Source organism: Delphinus delphis, chromosome X (genome assembly GCF_949987515.2).
Source record: "Delphinus delphis chromosome X, mDelDel1.2, whole genome shotgun sequence".
In the NCBI taxonomy this organism is placed as follows: domain Eukaryota; kingdom Metazoa; phylum Chordata; class Mammalia; order Artiodactyla; family Delphinidae; genus Delphinus; species Delphinus delphis.
Window position 1 is genome coordinate 12,695,164 of NC_082704.1, and position 16,553 is coordinate 12,711,716.

At 45.9% G+C, this 16,553-nt stretch overlaps 2 protein-coding genes across 3 annotated transcripts in view; one reads left to right on the plus strand and one right to left on the minus strand.

Annotated features, from left to right (window-relative positions):
- The window catches only part of ARHGEF6 (Rac/Cdc42 guanine nucleotide exchange factor 6), a 119,058-nt gene extending 112,195 nt beyond the window's left edge, over window positions 1-6,863 (plus strand). For both annotated transcript variants that reach the window (XM_060002341.2, XM_060002342.1), the window contains 3 exons: window positions 337-436; window positions 2,482-2,536; window positions 4,427-6,863. In XM_060002341.2, the coding sequence (XP_059858324.1) occupies window positions 337-436; window positions 2,482-2,536; window positions 4,427-4,567 (296 nt within the window). In that variant the 3' untranslated portion in view covers window positions 4,568-6,863. The remainder of the gene's footprint in view (window positions 1-336; window positions 437-2,481; window positions 2,537-4,426) is intronic.
- Window positions 1-16,553, minus strand: part of LOC132418498 (N-alpha-acetyltransferase 11-like) — a 581,283-nt gene that overhangs the window by 197,389 nt on the left and 367,341 nt on the right. The gene's annotated exons all lie outside the window — the stretch shown is intronic.

A 16,553-nucleotide genomic window follows, 5' to 3' on the forward strand; every position in this document is an offset into this window, starting at 1 on the left:
TGGTCACTGGCTGGCTCTTTGCTCTGGAAGAGGCAAAACAGGACAAGATGGGGTCTTGGTTGAGGACAATTCTCACAGCAGCCTTTTCACATTGTGTTTCTGAATACAAAATGTGCCCCCGGCCCCCAGGATGGAATCAGTGTATTTGGCCATTTCGAATTTCTCCCGTCAGGAGGATTTCGTCAGCAGATGTTGGATGACTGCTCTCGGGGCGCCAGGCAGCCGGATGCCGTCAATGAAGACCCCTCAAAAACCACGGTAGAAAGGAGCTAACCCCCAACAAATAGTTTCCCCTAGTAAACTCCCTCCCTCGCCTCTTGCCGCCCTTGTCTGTAGGTGCTCGCAAGGATTCCGTTCCCCAAGTCTTACTCCCCGAGGAAGAGAAACTCATCATTGAAGAAACCAGAAGCAACGGCCAGACCATCATTGAAGAAAAGTGCGTAGAGCGGGCTAAACCTTTTCTGATTTTTCTGGGGGCTGGGAAGAAGGTTCTGGCAGGGCAACGTGGCTGTGGCCAAGCCTGCACGGAAGGACAGTCCCTCCTCATCTGAGAATGTGGCCCTCTTGGCTGACTGTACAGTTGGGAGCCTGGGGAGGGCTGCCCGCCACAAAGGGAAGGGGAAAGGAGAGGCAGAGGAGGTCAGGAAGGGACTTCAGGGCACGCAAGAATACCACTCCACATGCGGTTTGGAGGCATTGGGAAGGCCGTGGCACCAATTCCCTTGCCCAGAGGGATGCCTCTCACATTTATTGACTCAGGCACTGGATTTTCACATACTTGACCTCATTTAAACTCCTACCGCAATCCTGGGAGATAAACGTTACTTTCACCACTGTTACAGATGAGGAAACTGAGATTCGGGGAAATTATGTCCCTGACTTAGCTTTGCACAATAGTGAGGGTGACCTAACGGGGGAAAATCAGGTTAAGTACTTGTATATACTTGAGTCATTTCTGAAGTCAGGCCTAAATTTGCATAGGACAGCGTGTTTCACAGTGCTTGGCATCGTCAATGTATTTTTCCATCTGGTGTATGAAGTGATACGACCAAATGGTACAGCACTTGGGCTCAAGAGAATAACAGCCCTGATTCAACTCCAGATTCTGGTACTTGTTAGCCGTGTGACCTGGAGCAAGTTCCATCACCTCTCTGTGCCTCAGTTTCCTCATCTGTAAAATGGGTATGATAGTAATACTTTCAGAGTTTTTGTGAGGTTAAATGGAATAAGAAGTACAAAGGCTAGCACATGATAATTACTCAATAAATGATGATCGTTATAATTACTATTATTATAGCTATATTAACCCCTACAATGACTTTATGAGGTTTTCAGGGAATGTGATACTATCCCCATTTTGTATGTGAAGAAAATAAGACCAAGAGAGGATGAGAAGAAAACTGGTTACCTAAGGTTAGAGGACTGGCAAGTCGTAGGGTCAGAACTGGAGCCCAGATCTCCAATGTCCTTGTCCAGGGAGAGAGCCAGAGAGGAAATGACTCTTCCACAGTTCTGCCAAGGCGCTTTATCCTTTTTTGGAATATATGGAATCTTTTAGAAATAATGCCCCTGACTTTGTGTTTGTGTCATGTACGATGGTGTAGGGTCAGATAGGTGAGAAGGGCAATGCCATAGCACAGATAGCGTAGGATAGGCAGGGCCTGGTGACACCTCTCATTACAATATGTCAGGTGATGGTCCTTCCTGCCCCCAAGAGAGAAATCAAACCTTATGAGGAGCCCTAGTCTCTTTTTTTTCTTGACTTTTCTTTCTTTCTTTTTTTTTACATCTTTATTGGAGTATAATTACTTTACAATGGTGTGTTAGTTTCTGCTTTATAACAAAGTGAATCAGCTATACATACATATGTGTATATATATATATATATATATATATATATATATATATATATATATCCCCATATCTCCTCCCTCTTGCATCTCCCTTCCTCCACCCTCCCTACCCCACCCCTCTAGGTGGTCACAAAGCACCGAGCTGATCTCCCTGTGCTATGCGGCTGCTTCCCACTAGCTATCTATTTTACATTTAGTAGTATATATATGTCCATGCCACTCTCTCACTTTGTCCCAGCTTACCCTTCCCCCCCATTTTCTTTTTATTTATTTTTAAAAGTTGAAGTAGAGTCGATGTACTGTATTATATAAGTTACAGGTGTACAATACACTAGTCTGTTTTATTTTTTTAGTACTTGCCTAAGCTGGGAAGCAAGCAGCAGAGGAGGAGGGAAGTGTAGAAAACGTGCGGTGACACAGTGTTAGAAAGAGCTTGTGTGATGCTGGTTGTTAGCCCATAAAAATGAGAAACACAAGGACCATTCATAGCAGTATCTCTTCCGATTCACCAGCAAGACCACCGCTTTTCAGGATCTGTATTTCTATAAAGCTGCTTTTCTTCTTAAGTATCACTTAACAATATCTCAGTGCCATCTATTAATCTATGAACTTTATCTTTGTGTTCTAGGAGCCTTGTCGATACTGTTTATGCCTTGAAGGATGAGGTCAAAGAGCTGAAACAGGTAATGAAATTCGAAAGTCGTTTTCTCAGATCCTAACGGGCCTGCTCCCTCTTCCCTGCTGCGCACTGGTAGATGCCCTCAGGAGAAGGCCAGGAGCAAGGTGGTGAGGTGGGGGTTCTTAGTTCCCTTGTGTCAGCCAGGTGGGTTTTGTTGATTTTACCACGTGGCCTTGGGTTTCAATTTCTGCAGCTTGCCTATATACCTATTCAGGGATTTACAATAGGATCACAAACTTAGTTACAACTTCATGTTCCCTGACTTTTGCAAACAGAATTTAAGAAAAGATAAGTCAGTCATGAGCATGTAAGTGTAAACAGAACCATAAATCATGATTCGTGGGCTCCTCTGCAGATCTGATCCAGTGCTCCATGAGGGACACTCTCCCTTGGGTTTGAGGACTGACTGTACCTGGTGACAGGGTAAAGGATGGATTGAAGGGAGAGAGACCAGAGGCTGGAAGACCACTTAGGAGGTTATTATAAAACTCAGGGTGAGACGTGATAAAGTCCTGAGCTGAGGAGGGAGAGCCGCTCAGGCTACGGAGGAGGGACACAGATGTAAAGGAAGGCACATCGCAGAGTTAGAGCCTTTGGAAAATGGCACCATGATGTGGGGATTAAGAAAGAACCAGAGATGGAAGATGAGTCTTTTTACCTGGGTATCTACTTTGTTTTTTGTTTTTTTGTTTTTTAATTGAGGTATAGTTAGTTTACAATGTGGTGCCAATCTCTGCTGTACAGCAAAGTGACTCAGTTATACACATAGAGACCTTCTTGTTTCCTATTCTTTTCCATTATGATTTATTACAGGATATTGAATATAGTTCCCTGTGCTATACAGTAGGACCTTGTTGTTTATCCATCCTATATATAATAGTTTACATCTGCTAATCCCAAACTCCCTGTCCTTCCCTCCCTCAATCCCCCTCCCCTTGGCAACCACAAGTTTGTTCTCTATGTCTGTGACTCTGTTTCATAGGTAGGTTCATTTGTGTCATATTTTAGATTCCACATATAAGTGATGTCATATGATATTTGTCTTTCTCTTTCTGACTTACTTCACTTAGTATGATAATCTCTACTTGCATCCATGTTGCTGCAGATGGCATTATTTCATTCTTTTTTATGGCTGAGTAATATTCCATTGTATATATGCGCCACATCTTCTTTATCCATTCATCTGTTGATGGACACTTAGGTTGTTTCCATGTTTTGGCTCTTGTGAATATTGCTGCTATGAACATAGGGGTACACGTATCTTTTTGAATTATAGTTTTGTCTGGGTATATGTCCAGGAGTGGGATCCCTGGATCATATGGTGGTTCTATTTTCAGTTTTTTGAGGAACATCCACGCTGTTTTCCATAGTGGCTGCACCAACTGACATTCCCACCAACAGTGTAGGGGTGTTGGGTATCTACTTTGATATGGTGGTGCCCTTCACGGAAATCAAGAGCCACAGGAGGAAGAGAAGTTTGGGGGGTGGGGGAGAGATTGAGTTCACTTTAGGGCGTAATGAGTCCGAGGTGCTTGTGACACATCTAAGCTGGCATTGGGGACTGTGGACCTGGTGCTCATGAGCTGAGATGAGGTCAGTACCAGAGAGACAGGGGAGGCACCCATGTAGTTATTTGAGTTGAAAGAGAAGAGACACTAAGTGAAAAGTGTGTTGAATTAGAAGAGGGCCAGGGCCAGAGCCCTAGAGAATGCTTGTATTATATCTCAAGGGATGGTCAGCGAGAAGTAGAACAATCAAGAGGCTGCCTTGTCTTAGAAGCTGAGGGAGAGGAACTTGAGGCAGGAAAGTGTTGTCACTGCCAAGAGACCGAGCAGGAGGGGCCCTGAGGCGGGGTCCCTTTGTTTGGTAACCAACCAACCTTTTCCCACCATAGGAGAATAAAAGAATGAAGCAGTGCCTGGAAGAAGAGTTGAAATCAAGAAGGGACCTAGAAAAGCTGGTCCGGAGGCTGTTGAAGCAAACTGATGAGTGTATGCGGGCCGAGTCCAGTAGCAAGCCCTCCATTCTCCCATAACCATCACAGTGCGGCTGGAGGGTGCCCGCAGGGCATCGGGAAGTGTCCAGCTGAGTGATCTGACTCAGCTTGCTCACTTCTCTGGTTTTTATTTCGTATCTTAGTGTCTCTCTCTCTCTCTCTCTCTCTCTCTCTCTCTCTCTCTCTCTCTCTCTCTCTCTCTCTGTTTGGTTCAGTGTTTGTTATTGTTTGGTTATTGGTTGGTTGGTTATTTTTTTTAACAGAGGTCAAAGCAAGAGGGGGTGAACATCTCCCCAGTCTTTTCCATTCAGTAAGCAAAGGGAAGCTAATGTAGGCAAATGACTTACATGGCCTTCAGATGGCTTTCAATTCATAGTGCCTCTTTACCAGCCATTATCTCGGGTCACTCTTTTTGGGCTGGCTGCTGTCCCAAAGTGGCCGGCCATGGCTTATTAAATGTGAACTTGACTTTCTCCCCCAATGCTTTCCTGTTCCTGGCAGCCCCTCAGTACCTGATTTACTGAAGGCAACACTTCTGGAACTCCGACTGGCGTAGGGTGAAAGGCTAACACAGTTTGCCCAGTGATCCAGCTGCCCTTCCCTGGGCCGTCCTCAATGCACACTTTTTTTTAATGACTACCCTATTTTGTCTATAAGACCAAGAAAACCGTAGTGCCCTCCCTCCTTTCGTGTTGGTTTACATTTTAACTCTGGGACAGAAGCTCTGGTCACCCATGCCAACACCAAATCCATTAGCAAATTGCACTGGACAGTCCTCCCCTTCAGTAGCAGAGTTGCCCATCTCTTGCCAGTGCATGGTAGGTTTTGTCCCTAACCTTCTGCCTTGCGTGTAAGTTTTCTATTTCCGCAGTGCTTTTAGCCAAGCATACCAAGCGGTGTGTCAACTGGTGTGTCTGTGCTTTGCTTTTTAAAAATACAGACTGTGAGCACTTACTTTTTTCTACATCACATATTCAAATTGCGACTTCTCATCCTTCAGTCCACACTTGAGGAGATGTTGTGCCCTAGCAGACAGCTTTAATTCCCTTGATTGCTCTACCATATATGCTGTGAGAAGCTGTGATAGTCACCAGCCTCTTCGAGTAGGACTCTAAGCATTCTTTGCAGAAACGTGCTGTTGGCCCAGTTTGGATAGCCGGAAAGAAAGGGCCGCTCTAGTAGCTGTGTGCTGGCTACTAGTGAAGCTGATTATTTGGAACTGGTTGACTCAAGTTGCTTGTTGAATCAAACCCTCGCCTTTGTAAGCATCTGGGAAATTAGAACTGTGATAAGCCAGGTTTAGAAGAGGGTCACAGGAGGGCAACACACATCCAAATTCAGCACAGTTGAAAGTTGGCCTGGGGCTGTAGGACAGAGCAGTGCAACCTGCCCCTGTCTGTCCCAAAGACGGGAAGTTTGGCCAGGTGGAGGAGATCGCTGGAAAGAGAGGCCAAGGACCAGTGGACTGAGCAAAGTCGTCTCCCACATACATTTGATGGGTGCCTATAAATGTGGGTTTTGTGAGTGTTGTTTAGGAACCAAACTTGAAGCTTGAACTCCCCAGCTTGTTAAGCCCTTTTCCTTTCTAGTACAGGGTGGGTCTCAGTTCCCATAACTACATGGTACGGGGCTGTTGACTGCTTGCTGCACAGCAGAAATGACACCGTCCACGGGAAATGGACTGTTCCTGCAGACCAATCTCAGCCAGCCACACCCAGCTGTCTTTGGAAGCCGAAGACCGAACAAGATTGCTAGGAATGGCTGTTGTTCTGTTTATAGCCCAACAGTTTAGAGATGCCGTCCTTCATCTCCAAATGGAAAACAACAGTAACAGCAACACAGATCATAGCATCTGCCCTGTCTGTGGTTAGTCAATGGCTTGCAATAAATGTGCAAACTATATCCATAGGAAACATTTTTGTGATTACAAAGTACTTTAGTTGATAAGGTATATAGGATTGCTTAAAATATTGAAAGGTCTTTATTTTAAAGAGACGTGTCCATATGCATGTTTTGGGGACGTGGCCCTTCTGATGAGAGGCCCTGTGTACTCTGGGTAATGTAGCTCGTGCAGAGTGGTGTCCGCGCTCCCACTCGATAATCCAATATGGGAAATGAAGCCATGTTAACCTGACGGCAGTGTCTCCATAGTTGTGTTGTTTACAGTACTCTATAAATGGGTCCCTGTTACTCTGTAGTCAAACTGCTGCCCTTCGAGGCCTTTCAGTTCCTCTTCTGTCATGTCCCTTCTTACACAGCTCAAATTTTCTAACTTGTTTTTATTTTGAAGACTTTTAAACTGGACATTTTCAATAAATAAGAATAACAGTGCTTTATAAAATAAGTCCTGTGTTTCTTCTTCATTTTCTTTTTCTTTCTTTTTTTTTTTTTTTTTTTTTGCTAGCTGGTGTGCAGAAAGATTTCTCATGTTGTGTCAGCTTCCTCTTCTGTTTCCCTCATTAGCTATCCATGCTCATCAGGCCCCTGAACCAGCTTCTACCTTTTTCACTCAGGCCAGATGATATTTGTTCCCCACTTTAAAGAGATAATACATCTCTTGAGAGAGAACCTTCTGTAACTTCTCCACCCCTCTCCTCCTGCCCCCAACCTATAAACTGTCTGTACCTCTTCTCACCATTTTCCTTCCAATATAAGAGAAAGAGATATTCGCTCTCTTGTTCGAGCGTATCCCTTGTTTGGTTTCCATCCCTCTTTGTATTTTGCAGGATTTTGTCAATTTTGCTCTATTTTGACCACAGGTGGAATGCTGGGGTCAGCGGTCAGGATGAAAATATTTGCTCCACCCTCAAGATAGATACACTGGATATTATCTGTTACTACTCAGCATCCATTCCTCCCCCCACCCGCAACCCCAAGGCTAAAAAAGCACCTAGCCCAGACTCCCTTGCAGCTAGGGTTCCGATACAGTGTGGGTTCTGATACATTTTCACTTCTGCCAATGAGATGTCTTTGTGCAATGTTTGAAAAGATTCAGTTAGCAGAGGCTATCTTCCTGGGGCTTGTTGGCTGGCAGGAGGTTCCAAGGATATGTTCGTGGCTTCTGTACTACCTATGGGTGACAGACTGTAGTGGCAGCAGCATCTTCTGAAACTGGATTTGGATTACAGCTGCCGTGTTATGACCTTGAAGCCATAGTCAGTGGAAGCCCCCTGACTTCCACTTCTGTAGCTGTCTGTTTTTTTTTTTGGCTGCATTGGGTCTTTGTTGCTGCGTTCAGGCTTTCTCTAGTTGTGGCGAGTGGGGGGCTACTCTTCGTTGCGGTGCGCGGGCTTCTCATTGCAGTGACTTCTCTTGTTGCGGAGTGCGGGCTCTAGGCACACGGGCTTCAGTAGTTGTGGCACGCGGGCTCAGTAGTTGTGGCTCACGGGCTCTAGAGTGCAGGCTCAGTAGTTGTGGCACACGGGCTTAGCTGCTCTGCGGCATGTGGGATCTTCCCGGACCAGGGCTCAAACCTGTGTCCCCTGCATTGGCAGGTGGATTCTTAACCACTGCACCACCAGGGAAGCCCCTGTAGCCATCAATTTTATAGGCACCTGATACTACCTTTCTGCCTCAGCGTAGGAAGCCGAAGCAATAGCTGTAACATGGCACCTCCCATGTGCTAGGCTCTGCACTGTTTTACATAGTTAAGCTCCTGTAACCCTTGCAACAACCCTATGAGGTATTCACTATTGTTATCCCCATCTCACAGGTGAACCAAGGTACAGTGGTTGAACAATATGCTAGTATGTGTGTAGCAGGGATTTGAAACCCTGGTCCGTCTGCCTCTCGAAACCATGCTCTTGCTACTGCATCTCCTCCTCTGCACTTGGTACTTGCCAAGTCAGCTTCTACCTCGGCCATCTACTCTCCTGAAGTCACTGATGAGCTCTTACTGACAAATCCAGGGAGCGCTTTTCAATACCCATCTTGACCTCTCTGCAGTTTCTGACCCTTGCCTCCTTGATAAATCTCTCCTTCCTGGGCTCTCATGATCCCAGCTTTCCTGGCGTTCATTCAACCTTTCTGACCATCCCAAAGTCTCCTTTGCTGGATCTACCTCCTGCCTGTCCCCTGAATGTTGCTGATCCTTGACACTCTTTGCCTCTTCTCTTCCTTTCTATAGCCTCTTCCTAGACAACCTTGTCTATTCCTATAACTTTATTCATCAAAGTGTAGATGACTCCCTGGTCCATATTTTTCCATCCTGACCTTTTCTCCTGAGCTCCAGACCCATGGATGCAGCTACCTTGTGGACATCTCAGCTTGGACGTCCTACAGCACCTCAAACTCAGCATGTCCCAAACTGCACTCCTCATTCGTAGTCCTAGATCTGCTCTTCCAATGTTTCCTATCCCAGTACATAGCACCCCTGGCCACTTAGTTGCCCGAACCGGAAAAACAAGTATTGTCCTTTATTCCTTCCTCTCCCTCAACCCTGTATAAATTTATACATTAACCCTTTATACATTTAGTCATCAAGTCTTAAAATTTTTAACTCTGTTGTAACCCCTGAACTTCTCCCCATCCTCCGTTGCCTATTTTTGATGCTTATCATCTCTCCCTCAGACTAATGCATCTCTTTGCCTCTTGTAGTCTAGCCTCTTGGGTGCCAATAGTCTGGCCTCTTTGGTGCCAGTAGAATGATTATCTAAAAGATCTATGTCATTCACCTGTTTAAAAATTTAATCTCTTGCTACTCCCCGCCACACTCAGTAAAGTTGGATCTCCTTGAATTTCTTTTAAGTCCCATAATATGCCATTTGCCCTGCCTAGAATCCCTTTCCCATCCCTGTCCATCAAGCAAATTCATTCCTTTCCATTTAGAGTCGGCTCAAGTATCTATGTGAACTCCTGATTTCTAAAATGCATGTACATATGTATCTCTGCATGTATATGTGTACATTTATATGTATGTAGTGTGTATGTATGAATTAGGGTTGCCAGATAAAACACAAGACGCTCAGTTGCATTGGAGTTTCAGCTGTACATCAAATAATGTTTTGGTATAGATCATGTCCCACATACTGCATGGGATATATTTATACTAAGTTTTTCAATGTTTACCTGAAATCCAAATATAACTGGGTATCCTGAATTTTAAAAAAAAATTTTTTTTTTGGCTGTGTTGGGTCTTCGTTGCTGTGCACAGGCTTTCTCTAGTTGCGGCGAGAAGGGGCTACTCTTCTTTGAGGTGTGTGGGCTTCTCATCGCAGTGGCTTCTCTTGTTGCGGAGCATGGGCCCTAGAGTGCATGGGCTTCAGTAGTTATGGCACGTGGGCTCAGTAGTTGCAGCATGCGGGCTCAGTAGTTGTGGCTCGTGGGCTCTAGAGCGCAGGCTCAGTAGTTGTGGCACGTGGGCTTAGTTGCTCTGTGGCATGTGGGATCTTCCCGGACCAGGGATTGAACCTGTGTCCCCTGCATTGGCAGGCTGATTCTTAACCACTGTGCCACCAGGGAAGTCCCTACCCTGAAATTTTATTTGCTAAGGCTGACAGCTTTAGTACCTACATGTATATACATAGGCATCTAAACACATACATTTCCTAGGGGAAGTGACATCCTAATAGCAATGAACACAGCTGTGCCCAGAACTTGGTTTCTAAACCCTATACTCTGCACTGGAATGAGGGCTCCTTGGAGAAATGGCCGATTCTACGGCTGAGGCAGGAAAGGTACAAGATGAGCCTGGCACATCTTGTTCTGCCAGAAAGTAATGCTCAGAAATATGATAGGGGCATGTTACAAAGACACAGGTGCAAACTTGAAGAGGCTCTTACTGGCCAAATAAGGGAAAATTTGAGCACGAAAATACAGTAATGAATTTGAAAACATTGGAAAAAGTAGAAATCTATGTGTCCATATTGATAAATAAGTAAGTGGGGAGAAAGGGAAGGCTCTTGTTTACAGTACCATGCTGAGGGTTGACTGGTAAACGTGGAAGGAACTCTGGAGTTGGAAAATCCCCGTTTTGCAGCCATCATAGTAAAGACCGATTCAGGCAAAAATTATCACTGGGTGTTAAAATATAGAGGGAAACGTTGATGACGAGCAAGTTACTTGTATGGTCTTAAAGTGTTTTCCCAAAGAGTGCTTACTAGTTGCAAGGTGGAAAATAGTAACTCTAGATAGAGTGGGGAAATTGGACAGCACTTTAACTGAGTGATCAAAATTCACATCAACAATGAGAGGCAGGGACTTCCCCGGTGGCGCAGTGGTTAAGAATCTGCCTGCCAATGCAGGGGACATGGGTTCAAGCTCTAGTCCGGGAAGATCCCACATGCTGTGGAGCAACTAAGCCCGTGCGCCACAACTACTGAGCCTGTGCTCTAGAGCCTGCGAGCCACAACTACTGAGCCCACATGCCACAACTAGTGAAGTTTGTGCACCTAGAGCCTATGCTCCACAACAAGAGAAGCCACTGCAATGAGGAGCCTGTGCACTGCAACAAAGAGTAGCCCCCGCTCACTGCAACTAGAGAAAGCCCGTGAGCAGCAACAAAAAACCAATACAGCCAAAAATAAATTAATAAATTAAATAATTAAAAAAAAAACAGTGGGAGGCAAACAGCTGTCATGTGCCTCCAGATGTGATATGCTGTGAAGGACACAACATCGTTTATGTAGTTTTCCATCCAGGAAAGCATAACCTGAATTTAATCATGAGGAAACATCAGACAAACTCAAAATAAGGAACACTTTTTTTTTTAAAGGGGACAGATTGTTACTATATTAGTCTAAAAAGTCAATGTCATTAAAGACAAAGATTGTGGACTTCCCTGCTCAGTGGTTAAGAATCCGCCTGCCAATGCAGGGGACCTGGGTTCGAGCCCTGGTCCGGGAAGATCCCATATGCCGCGGAGCAACTAAGCCTGTGCGCCACAACTACTGAGCCTGTGCTCTAGAGCCCCCGAGCCACAACTACTGAAGCCTGCATGCCACAACTACTGAAGCCCACGCGCCTAGAGCCTGTGCTCCGCAGCAAGAGAAGCCACCGCAATGAGAAGCCTGCGCACTGCAAGGAAGAGTAGCCCCCGCTTGCTGCAACTAGAGAAAGCCCACACACAGCAATGAAGATCCAACGCAGCCAGAAGTAAATGAATAAATAAATTTATATTAAAAAAAAGGACAAAGATTGTGGAAATGTTCCAGATTAAAGGTGACTAAAGAGACATGACAACCGAATGCAATACCGACCCTAGACTGGATCCCGTGCTGGAGGGGAAAATGCTATAAAAGATATTATTGGATGACTTACCTGAATTGGAATACAAATGGAAGATCAATATCAATGTTAAATCGACTGAAGTTGATAACTGTACCTGTGGTTATAAATAAGAATATCTTTATTCTTAGGAAATACACGCTGAAGTATTTAGGGGTGAAGGCCGTGAGGTACACAACTTACTCTCAAATGATTCAGAAACCACTTTTTATTTGTACTGTTCTTATTTTTGCAACTTTTCTGTACGTTTGAAATAATTTTCAAATAAATTAAAAAAAAAAAAAGCTCGAGCGTTGCCTCCTCAGGGAATCCAGACTCCATCACGCTGCACTTTATTTGCTTGTGTCTTTTTCCACACTAAATGTTAATTACCTTAAAAGGGGGGAATAGGCTCCTTTCATCCATGTAAATTCGGGGCCTCATACAGGGTCAAGCCCGTAGAACCTACTCAAGAAATATTTATTGAATGAGCCAACTTTCCCCATAATTTGGGGTCTCTGCTCTCTGTCTGGAAGAATTGTGAAGACTTGCCTTGGTGCCAATAGCGGAAGGCCAGTGGGCTTCTAAGCTTTCAGCAGCCTCCAGGCCTGCAGGGTCCAGTCTGACCCAGCTCTTGGCAAGCAGGCAACCTCGGCCAAGCTGTAGAGCCAGCCCCTCTGGGCAAGCAGCTCAGAGGGAAGCTTCTGTCTGCCAAATAAGCACAAAGGCTCTTCCTAGATTGGGCTTCAGCATGTGCTGTTTGACCTGTACACCAAGATTCCTTCTCACACAAGGCCCTCTGCGAGCTGACTCCTGCTGCTGCTCCCCTGGACCTTTTATCCAGCTTCACAATCTCTGCTTTCGTATGCTCTGTGCTCTCCCTCTGGTCCTCCTTTCCTCCCTGTGGCCCCTCCTCCCCTCAACGTCCCTCAAGACTCAGTCTGTGCCGCCTGTCCTGGAAAGCCTTTCCTGACACCTACCTTGCCCCGCTTGTCCGAGTTACACGTCCTTCCTGTGTATTCCCTGTTACACTGGTCCTGACCCCCGCTGCGGCATTCACGCTGGGCTTTCAACATTTGCACACCTGTGATGCAACATTCCGTAAGCTACTTGAGGGCAGGGACTGGATCATATCCATCAAGTGCATAGCACAGAATGTATCATCCCAATCAGTGTTGGATGGGTGGGTGAATGGATGAAAAACCAAGTCTTTAACTCCTAGTAATAAGAAATGTGAATCAGGGACTTCCCTGGTGGTCCAGTGGGTAAGACTCCGTGCTCCAAGCACAGGGGGCCGGGGTTCGATCCCTGGTGAGGGAACTAGATCCTGTATGCATGCTGCAAGTAAGAGTCCGCATGCCGCAACTAACAGTCCACGTGCCATAACTAAGACCCAGCGCAACCAAAATAAAAAAATAAATAATAAATAAATAAATAATGTGAATCAGATCGAAGATGTGTTAAAGGTTTCATGTTGGATTTCAAAGAGGTTTACCATCAGAGAGGTACAGAGGATAAGAGTGAGTGATCAAAAATTATTGGATTTTAAGTGGGGTTACATTAGCAGGAAAAATATGACAGATAACTGAGTGGAGCTCCAGGAATGGGGAATGGAAAGCAACTATATATTTAACTGGTTTTCTTGAAAGTTGCTGAATTGCCTCTTGGGGTTACTCAGAGAAGTGCGGTATGGAAGGGGGAAGTTTTTTTTTTAATTTATTTTATTGAAGTATAGTTGATTTACAATGTTGTATTAGTGTCTGGTGTACAGCAGAGTGATTCAGTTATACATACATATACATATTCTTTTTCATATTCTTTTCCATTATGGTGTATCAGGGGAATATAGTTCCCTGTGCTATACGATAGGACCTTGTTGTTTATCTTGGAAGGGGGAAGTTTATAAGCTGATGTCCTCTAGATTGAGAATTAGTGATCATAGTTTTGTTTTTAAACCTTCCTAAATATCGTAAAGATGGAACTACTCAAGCCTACTGAAAAATTTGGCAATCCCCAGCCTCCGATGGTTAATCGTTTTTGACAAGGAAACTATAAGAAAGAGTCTTTGCTACACACAGGCCTGCTCTAGTGTTCGGTATGTACTCTAATCTTGCCTTTTTTCTTTTCCTTTTTTTTTTATTTTTTTTGCTTTCGCTTTGCTTCAAATTGGGTGTGGTCTTTGGTCTACGACATGGGCAAGGCCTTTCATGTGTACCTGGGCCGCCAGGCATTCATTCGCCTTGGTCTCAGAGGTTTCAGTCATTTTAAGATGCCATCCTGTTTACCTATGCCCCTGGGTGCAGGCTGGTGTGCTGGGGACCACGTGGAGACCCACCTTCGTGCTCTTTATAGGATAATCTGTTCCTGGGGGCTTTCTGGGAATGGTCTCATCAAATCCTCATAAACTTTGCAAAGGATGTATTCTTAGCATCCCCACTTTACAGATGAGGACACTGAGGCTCAGAAGAGATGAAATGACTTGTCTGTGGAGCCTAGATGTGCTTCACAGAAAAAAAGGACATAATAAAAATCATGTCCCCTTTTTGTGTCTCCCAGACTGCTTTAAAGGCCTAAGGCAGTGCAAATTCTTGCTTTAACCAACACACAGAATTATTTCATGGACTCCTGGGTTAGAAGCAGCTCCCGGCATCAGAGGAAACACCTCCACCCTGTAAGTGCTGTGAGCCTAAGTGCGGGGGGCAGCGGGGAGGGGAGGGGAGCCACAAGCAGAGAAAACAGCATTCCCATCTCTCCTAAGGCAGGAAAGCATTTGTAGCCTTGCTTAGAGGAACTGAGGTTTGGAACTTAACGCACTGAGAGAGGTATCGGCAGGAGAAGAAATAAGTTAATTATTTGGGTCTTTATTCTGAGGTCGTTAAGAAGTAGGAGAGTGGTGACATCAGAATTGTATTTAAGAATTGCTTCCACTGCAGGGGGCGCGGGTTCGATCCCTGGTTGGGGAACTATGGTTCCATATGCCACGTGGTGCAGCCGAAAAGAAAAAGAATTCGCTCTCGCCTCCGGCCGCACATGGAGAATGGATGAGAGGGAACGGGGTGGAGGCAGAGAGTCTAGGAGGCCGTTGTAATCTTCCAGAAGAGAGATGACAGGAGTTTGGACTAGGATCGTGACAGTGGAGACAGAAAGAAGTAGATTAAGAGGTATTTAAGAAATAAGGTTGATGTGTTGGGCTGGTAGGACTGGACGTGGGAGGGAGGGCAGTGAAGAGTCAAGCCTGGTTTCTGGCTCAGGAAGCAGGGGTGGGGGGTGAGGCTGCCCTTCACCGGAATGGGCAACACAGAAAGTGGGTCCCATCGTGGGCTGTGGGGAGATCAAGGGTTCCATTTGGATGCCTTGGATTTGACTCCTGGGCCCACCATTCGGAAATGCGGGCAGAAGGGGACACACTCCAGGGGGCAGGTCAGGACTAAAGGCATAACGTCAGTAGCACAAAGGGGGTCGTTGAACCCATGCGCTGGGAGAGACAGCCCCCTTTGAGCAGGTAGGACAGGGAGGGATGGGCCCTGGAGTTCTTGGGAAGGGCAAGGGTGACGTCAGGAGGAAGCCGTCTGAGGGGTTGAAGGCACTTGGCTATGTGAACCTGAAGCTTAGGAGAAAGTTCTGGGCTGGGGCTGCGGGAACTGGCATGTAGAGGGCAGCAGAAAGCATGGGAGCAGAGGAGCTCACCTAGAAAATTTGTTTCTGCGTCTATAGCATTCCTTCTGATAACAGATATTGTTAGCCATAGCCACATGGTTACTAGAGGTAGAGATGGTCTGGGAGATAATGATTTCCAAAGAAGAAGAAGGGGGCGTGAAGTGCAGGGGCAAGGTTTAAACAGAGGATGTGAGTGTGTAAAGACTATAAAAGGTTTGTCCAGGCTGGACATGAGTTCCCTTCTTATGACCCTCTTGCCTACCCATGGCTGTGCTCCAAAGTGGGCGCTTAGCTACCCTGAGGGAGGGACATTCATGGCCTGTGTACTGTCTTCTTCCCTCGGGACTGGGCCAAGCCCTCCCATCAGCTAGACCGGGTCCTGGCCTACCTGTGAGAACGTCATGAGCAGTGTCTGCTCGCTGCCCGCCTTCCTTCAAGTCTCCCGTGCCGAGGGCAACGCTGAAGAAGGATCTTTGCTCCAGAGGACAAGATCGCACTGTGGACACATCCCTGACTGAGTCCTCGAATCCACAAATGTCACGAGGGCTCAGACCAAAGTTCTCTTGTTGGAGAAAGTATCCATACACAGCCCAGCAAGTCTGTCTAGCACGACTTCAGCCTTGTGTTAGAAATTCATGCTCTAAGGCCTTCGAAGTCACTCAGCCAGGAAGGGACTGTGCCATCCCGAGGACCAAAGAGCAGGGCCAGCGGCCGTAGAGCTGCCCCCAACTCTCCTCATGCCCCTGTCTTATTGCTACAGTCATATTTTTCTGCCTGGACACGTGGTATTTGCCTTAAGAAGGGCCCCCTACCGGTAAGGATGACGAAGCCACTCTGGGCTTCTTACATGAAAAACCCCTCGACTGGAAGTGACAAGACTGAGAGGCCAATGCTTCCCTTCAGTTTGTCCCAGTTCCCTGTCCTCTCACCTAAGGCGGAACCGCCTTGACAGCTATTAAAAAGATGAGCAACTGCTTCTCTTTAAGCTTCGCTTAGCTGTGATTAATCAAGAAAAAGCCCAGCCTTTTTTCAATCCTCTGCAACCTTTCCTGAGCAGGTTTTTCACTGGCTCTGCTTTCCTGTCATCCATCAAAGGTTATCACAGCCTTCCAGGGAGTGTGCTGTCACCAAGATATTTTGTGGTGCTACAAGCTTCAGAACCAAG